Source organism: Mandrillus leucophaeus, unplaced genomic scaffold (genome assembly GCF_000951045.1).
Source record: "Mandrillus leucophaeus isolate KB7577 unplaced genomic scaffold, Mleu.le_1.0 Scaffold118, whole genome shotgun sequence".
In the NCBI taxonomy this organism is placed as follows: Eukaryota; Metazoa; Chordata; class Mammalia; order Primates; family Cercopithecidae; genus Mandrillus; species Mandrillus leucophaeus.
In genome coordinates this window covers 1,467,419-1,475,236 of record NW_012100098.1, presented here as the reverse complement: position 1 = coordinate 1,475,236, position 7,818 = coordinate 1,467,419, and the positions used below count along the sequence as shown (strand labels likewise).

Below are 7,818 nucleotides of genomic sequence, written 5' to 3'. Positions count from 1 at the left end.
GCAGGCCCTATGCGGCGCCGGCCTGCGCAAAACTAAGTACCGCAGCTTCCGCCGGCGGCTGCTCAAGTTCATCCCCGGACTCAACCGCTCCCTGGAGGAGGAGGAGAGCCAGCTGTAGGGGCGGGGGCGGGCAGGGAGGTATTTATTTATTTATTCGCAACAGACAGCGCTAAAAGAGGGGGAGGCCGAGCCAAGAGGACCCCAGGAGCCCAGAGCAGCGGGAGAGGGTCCTTGCTAGCCTCAGCCCACCGGGTCGATTCCTGGCTGGTGTCTGCTGAGGGAGTGGGGGGCCCAGACCCTTCTCTTCTCCCCCGCCAAACCACAGTGGGAGCTGGGGCAGGGGGAGAGCCAGGAAATCGGGGGCCAAAGATGGGGGTGCTCGCCTACAGTCTGCATCTGTAGTGCCTTGTGGGGTATCCAGGAACACCCTCCCAGCAGGGGATGGGGACCTTGTCCCATGAAGCCCTCTCCTCAGCTTTACTTGCTCCCCCGCCCTTAGCCTTGGGGAGAAATGGCCCGTGGTGGGCTGACCCCCCACCCTCCATACACAGTTCCATGACCCAGCGGGCCTCCAGGGGCATCGGGTGCTGGTCCTCCTCCCTCCTGGCCTCGACCCCTAAGGGCTTCGCCCCTCCCAGGGGCCTGTAACTAAGTCGGGTCCTGCCAGGCAGGGGGCCTGTGTTCTGTGCCCCTTGGGGGACAGGAACCGGCAAGTTCAGGTGGGGTGGGGACAGCACAGACTGTTCCACCGTTCTGCATATTGTTGCTTCTGAACCACAAACTGTATAAAATGGATGGTTTTTTGCATCTGTGTCAGTGTGGTGACTGCCTGAGGGGGAGGATTGGGCTGGGGCAAGCTCTGACTCCACCATCGCAACCCCCGCCCAACGCACACACGTCTTGTTTTCTTGCAGCCTGAAGCCAGGGAAATAGGCTGGGAGATTTAAACTTACATGTATGGGCCTGAGCTGGAGGCCCCACACTTCTTCACAGCTTGAGCCTCCCTCCCCAGATACCCAAGCAGGTGGTGGCCAAGGCTTGCCTCAAGTCCTCAGCCATCCCTGTAGAAATACGTGTGCTTGGCATGCCTTCCCAGCTTCTGAGGTCTCCCTTGAGGGGCACAAGCCAGATCTGCAGGGACTTGAGGCATTACCACCTGGCCTGTGACGGGCCCAATCACGGATAACCCTGTTGTTCTAGCAGTCTTCAGCGGTTTCCCGTAATCCCAGGATGAGATTGATTTTTTTTTGGGGGGGGGGTGGAGTCTCCCTCTGTCACCCAGGCTGGAGTGCAGTGGCCCCATCTCGGTTCATTATAACCTCCGTCTCCCGGGTTCAAGTGATTCTCCTGCCTCAGCCTCCCGAGTAGCTGAGATTACAGGCAGGCGCCACCACACCCAGCTAATTGTATTTTTAGTAGAGACGGGGGTTTCACCATGTTGGCCAGGCTGGTCTCGAACTCCTGACCTCAGGTGATCTGCCCGCCTTGGCCTCCCAAAGTGCTGAGATTACATGCATGAGCCACCGCGCCCGGCCTCCCAGGATGATATTCTGACCCCTGCTGGCCTCTGCTTCTCACTCCCTGCCCTGGCTGCGCTGCTGGCTGTACTTGGCACACTTCAGACCCCTTCTATCAGGGTCTCTGCACTTGCCTCTCCCACAGATGGCTCCTTCAGTCCTCAGCCCTGCCTCCTGAAGACCTTCCCACCCAGTGGGAAATACAGTCATACCCTCCTCTGTGACAGCTCTGTTTTATTCCCATCAGATTATGCATCACCATCCGGGACTGTCTTGACTTTTATGGGTTTATCTTTGCCTGCCCTCCCCACCCAGGAGGATGCACGCTTCTTGCAGCAGTGCTCAGGAGCCTTTTCTGTCTTCACTGCTTTATTCTTGCCTGATGCTAGCACATGGTAGACCCTCAATACAGCGTGTGCCGACATAGTATGTGCTCAAACATCTCCAAGTGGTGGTCACGACCTCTTTCAAGTGACCTGTCTGGGGTCATACAGCAAACTAGTGGCAGAGCTGGGCCTGGGACTTGAGGCCCCTGCTCCAGTGCTCCTCCCCAGGAGTAACCAGTGTGCAAGGGGTGGCTTTGAGTGAGGTCTGAGCAGACCCTCCCCGCCTGTCCCGCACCATGGTTCTTGCTTTTTGAGTGGGTCCCGTTTCTGTTTCTTCTTTTGCTCCTTGAGCATCCCTTCTGCACACAGCAGTCAGCGTGATCTTTTCAAAAAGGAAACTGGATCACAACCCTCCTCTGCTTAAACCCATTATGCCTTCCCCTGGAATAAAAGAATAAGGTCCAAACTCTTTACCATGGCCTATCCATAACACGTCCCTCTGGGGAGACAATACCACAGCATCCCTTTCTCCAGGCTGACAGCAACCACACAGGCCCAACAGTTTGGTAACTGGGAGTCTTTTGTGCAGTGCCTAACCTCTGCAACTATATCCTGATGCCCTGCATGAATTTCTCTAGAATTTGGTCTGTGCCTCTCCCTCTGATCTCAAATTGTTTCTCCTTCCAGGTCACTTGTTACGTCTAAGCCACACTATCCTTTCTGCTCCTATTCCTCAAATATGCCAAGCTCTCTCCTGCCTCTGGCCTTCGCCCATGCTGTCTTCTCTGCCTGGAACACTCTTCTTTGCAAGAATGATTTCTCTATCCTCAAGCCTCAGCTGAAACATCACCTCCTCAGAGAGGTTTGCCTGATCGAATAGGAAGTAGTTCCCTGACCCCATTATTCTTTATTTTGAGTCATCTGGGGTTTTTGTTTGTTTGTCTGTTTTTTGAGACAGAGTTTCACTCTTGTCATCCAGGCTGGAGTGCAACCTCAGCCTCCTGAGTAGTTGGGATTACAGGCGCCCACCACCACACCCAGCTAATTTTTGTATTTTTAGTAGAAATAGGGTTTCCCCATGTTGGCCAGGCTGGTCTCGAACTCCTGACCTCAGGTGATCCACCTGCCTCAGTCTCCCAAAGTGCTAGGATTACAGGCATGAGCCACCACGCCCGTCTATTTTCTTTTTTACTTCATAGCATTTTCTCCCAATTGGGAATCGCACTGACTTCTTTTGTTTCTGTCTTGCCTTTGTGAGGGCAGGAACCCAGCCTTGTTTGAAGTTGCACCTCCAGGGCCTAACAGAGCCTGGCACACAGGAGGGGCTCGGAGGGGCTCTATTAACTCATGCCGATGAGTGAATGCCTCCTTGGGGCCAACCCTGCCTGGGGTAACCACCACCTCCCCACCTCTGAGCCCCAGGGGCTGGGTGAGATGTCCCCTCTTCTGCTCCATCTGTAGCTGGCATCTGTAGGCCCTTCTCTCAAAATCCCTTTGGGGCTGGGTGGCAGCCCCAGCAAGAGCACCTGAACCTGGCCACCCTGTCCTCCCCAGTCCCAGGAAGGGAAGACATTTGATTAAGAAAATGGAGCTGCCCCAAGCTCCCTGTTTGAACAGCTGCTCTGTGGCGATGACAAACATTGGCTCCCAGAGGCTCAGGTCTAGGGGAGGGGCCCCCTGACACCTTTGTTCCCAGATCCCAAGGCTGCCAGGATACCAACTGCCTGGGCATAGCCTGGCACCTTACAGGGGGTGGAAGGCTGCAGGGGCCTCCCTAAATTCTCCCCCGAGTAGATTCCAAGTCCCTTGGCCATCAGTCTGTCCCTACCTCCTGCCATGTAGCTAGTCCCAGGAGTGATGTCGGTGCCCCCTCACCCAGGCTGATGGGGACTCCTGGCCAGCCGTGAGTTCGTAGGGGAGGGTGAGGGGTGCCCAGGGCGGGGCTAGATCCCACCTCTCAGCTGATGGGATGACGGCACCAGCACAGCAGCCTCCTGCCGTGTAGGTGGGTGACAGGGAGTGACTAATGTGCGAGCTGCGATGCTAAAAATTAACCCAGGGATCGTGTTTGGCGGAGGGGGTGGGGGTGGATGGGAAAAGGAGCAGGGACTCAGAATACTGTGTGGTCGGTATTCCCCCTGCCCTGCCACCCCTCCTTCACCTCCCACCAGCCTTCTGCTCCTTTAAGCCTCAGGGAACTCTGTGGGAGCCCCTCCCCCATGCTAGGCCAGAAGGGGCTCCCAACAATTCCAGGGGAGGACAGAGGCCTCCACTCCAGGCTTCATGCATGGTCAGGGGAGGGACATGGCCCTGCTGATAGGGTTCTGGTCTGAGGTCCCCACAGAGCCCTGCAGAAGCAGCCAGTGCACCTAGCAAGGGCAGGTTCCCATCATCAGGAACCTGCTGATGGTTCCCATCATCAGGAACCTGCAGTGGGGGTGGCAGCTGCACTACAAGAAAAGAATAGGTGGCCGGGTGCAGTGGTTCATGCCTGTAATCCCAGCACTTTGGGAGGCTGAGGCAGGTGGATCACCTGAGGTCAACAGTTCAAGACCAGCCTGGCCAACATGGCGAAACACCATCTCTTCTAAAAATACAAAAATTAGCCAGGCATGGTGGTGGGTGCCTGTAATCCCAGCTACTCGGGAGGCTGAGGCAAAAGAATTGTGTGAACCTGGGAGGCGGAGGTTGCAGTGAACCAAGATAGCACCGCTGCACTCCAGCCTGGGCAAGAGAGAGAGACTCCGTCTCAAAAGAGAAAAAAAAGAAAAGGATAGGTGACTTCTGTGTCGCTATGTGCTGGGCTAACACTTCCACATCCATTACCTTACTGAGACCTCACAGTACATCTGAAAGCTGTGTATCACTCTATTTGACAGATAAAGAGACTGAGAATTAGGTGAAGGCAGCACAGCTAGCGCCTGGCAATGCCAGGATGCTCTCATGCCTGTTTGTCTCTACAGCTTAGGGTGGTGAGAAGGAAGTCTTCCTGGAGGAAGAGGTGTGAGGACAGGGTGGAAGAGATGGTGAAGAATGAGCTGAGCCTCTCAGGCTAGGGGCCTCACCTGTGGAAAAAGAGGTGTTGGCGTGGTGGGTATATGAGAGGTAGGACCTGAAAGAGTAGGTCCGAGGTTTGCCAGGGAGCAGTAAGAGGAGGGGCCAGCCCAGAGAGCTCTCGGTTTCACGCATGCGGGTGTTGTGCTGAAGGGAGGAAGAGCAGTCCCGCCTAAGGGGAGCAGAGCGGGGCTCTGGAGACTTGGTGGGGTCCACAAAACAGGGGAGGAGGGCTTGAAGAAGAGCTTTGCTAACACATGTGGGAAAACTTATTAGAAGGAGTGAACCTCCGAACCCTCCCATTTCCCCTGGAAACCAAACCAGAGACCTTGCGCTGAATGGCAGCAGGAGAAAGACAGCAGGAGGCCCTTTCTGCTGCCCAGCCGGAGCTCATGCGGCTGGGAAGTGAGGGAGGCTGTGGGATTCCCCAGCTCAGGAGAGACGTCAGGCTGGCTGGTTGGGAGGCTGCCTGGTCCTGCACTGACGGGTCTGGATGAAATGACCGTAACTGGGGAGTGATGGGCTCAGAGAAGTGAGACAGAAAGGAAGCCGGGGGCTGTGGAGGGGCCAGGGGAACCCAGGAGAGTTCCTCAAGAGAGTAAAACAGCCAGAATGCAGCGGTGTGCTGACCCCTGGTGGGGACCCCGGAACACTGCGCCTCTCAGAGCCCGGACCATACCAGGTGGAGAGGGAGACAGAGCAGGGCTCTCCCATCAGCCAACCGCTGGGAGCAGCCTCCCTCCCTCCTTAGAGCCCACCTCTTCAGCCCTTCCTCAGCCTGCTGCAGGCTCGTACAAAGTGGAGCCTCCCCTGAACCCCACAACCATTTATCTGAAGTGTTCAGACACCCTCCCAACGCTTCTGGTCCCCAGGGCCTCTCCTCACCCCACCACCCAGATTGTGGGCTCCCAAGGGAGTGAACCCCATCTCACGCCAGCACTGATCGAAGGCAGGTACGTCTGCATGAATGAATGAGCAGTTGAGTTCAGAACATCTACCTAAATAACTAAATGACTCCAACCAACAGATCTTCTCTGCACAGAGAACCCTGTGTGGTATGAAAGCTCATGGACTGGGGTTGATAGCGGAGAGGAAACATACTTTTCAACTGTAGGATGCAAGAGTGTTTTTATTATTTATTTATATTTTATTTTTATTTTTAGAGATGGGTCTTGCATGCAATCAATATGGGGACCTCCCAGGAGCAGGAGACCACCAGGTTGCCTAAGACACATGAATTTTTGCTTTCAGGGACACCTCCTAGGCTTCAGTGATCCTTCCATCTTGCAGTTGGCCTTTGTGGGGAGAACACACAAATTTATGCAAAAAGTAAAAATGCAAATACTGCCTCTGGGTCTCTTTCCCAGTTGCTCCCCTACAAAATCACTTAGCCTTTAGTGTCTCACAGTTGATCTGGTCCACTCAGCAACCCACAGAGTGACAGCTCACCCAGGTCCCAGCATACATAGCTTCTTCTGGAGCCCCCCAAATCTCACTCTAATTGAGGGCTTGGCACGAGCCACTGTCTCTGAGGAGTGTGGTCTCTGGGCAAATAAGGCAAGACCAGTGGTTGGCAGCTACAGCAGTCAGTAGGGTGGGGAACATTTAACAGCAGATAGGGCTGTACTCCTACCCTTGCCATTCTTTTTTCCCTTCTCCTCCCTCTTGCAATTCTTTTCTGTTTTTTGTTTTTTGAAACAGGGTCAGCTGGGTGCGGTGGCTCACGCCTGTAATCCCAGCACTCTGGGAGGCTGGGATCACTTGAGGTCAGGAGTTTAAGACCAGCCTGACCAACACGGTGAAACCCAGTCTCTACTAAAAATGTATAAATTAGCCAGGTGTGGTGGCACATGCCTGTAAACCCAGCTACTGGGAAGGCTGAGACAGGAGAATCGCTTGAACCTGGGAGGTGGAGGTAGCAGCAAGCAGAGACTGGGACACTGCACTCCAGCCTGGGCAACAGAGGGAGACTCTGTGTCAAGAGAAAAAAAAAGAAACAGGGTCTTGATGTGTGGTCCAACCTGGAGTGCAGTGGTGTAATCATAGCTCACCGAAGCCTCAATCTCCTGGGTTTAAGCGATCCTCCCACCTCAGTGTTCAGAGTAGCTGGGACTACAGGCCTGTGCCACCACGCCAGGCTAATTTTTGTATTTTTTGTAGAAAGAGGTTTTGCCATGTTGTCCAGGCTGGTCTCAAACTCCTGGGCTCAAGCAATTCTCCTAACTCGACCTCCCAAAGTGCTGGGATTACAGGTGTGAGGCACCGCTCCTGGTTCCCTTGAGATTCTGATCCAGGAGTTCTAGGGTGGGCTGGGGCGTTGGTATTTTTAAAGCACCCTAGGTGCTCAGTGAGTCTTTATTGAAAGGATGCTGACTCAAGATGATTCTGGAGACCTCTGAGCTTCCTCCCACACAGATCCTTAGGGCTCTAAATACTGGCCGAACTTGGCCCCCTGAGGCTGTGTCTTCTTGGGGAGTTAAGGACCTGTGCCTCCCACTGGCCCGGAACCACTTTCTGCTTCCTGGTGTAAGCTTTGGTATGGATGGTGGCCGTATGTATCCCTAGAGACTGGGAGCTGTTAGAGGGCAGGGATCCTAGCTGACACATCTGCGTCCTCGCCTTGGTTGGAGGGGGTATGGGTGGGGGCGAGGGAGGAGATGGGGCGGGGCTCAACACAGTGTCCAGCCCCTGCCGGCTGGCTGGGTGTCGCCAGTGCTCAGGGGCGAGGTGGGGGGAGAGGAGGCGGGGCTGGGGCGCACAGCCGGAGGGGGATCCCTGCCGGAGGCTGCTCTTCACGGGTTCCCGTCTATACCAGAGTTGGGGCTCAGCTCGGAGACATGGGACAGGTGGAGGTGCTGGGGGTTGGAGCCCCACGCGCTGCTCAAGAGGCTGCAGGCTGGCCTTCAAGGCCTGGGCTAGAC

General features: G+C 55.3%; 1 protein-coding gene across 1 annotated transcript in view; it reads left to right on the top strand.

Moving 5' to 3' along the window:
* The window catches only part of GRASP (GRP1 (general receptor for phosphoinositides 1)-associated scaffold protein), a 13,074-nt gene extending 12,267 nt beyond the window's left edge, over positions 1-807 (top strand). Inside the window, exon 13 of the mRNA XM_011965098.1 lies at positions 2-807. Coding sequence (XP_011820488.1) covers positions 2-118 — 117 coding nt within the window. The 3' untranslated portion in view covers positions 119-807. The remainder of the gene's footprint in view (position 1) is intronic.
* Positions 808-7,818: the final 7,011 nt, after the last annotated feature.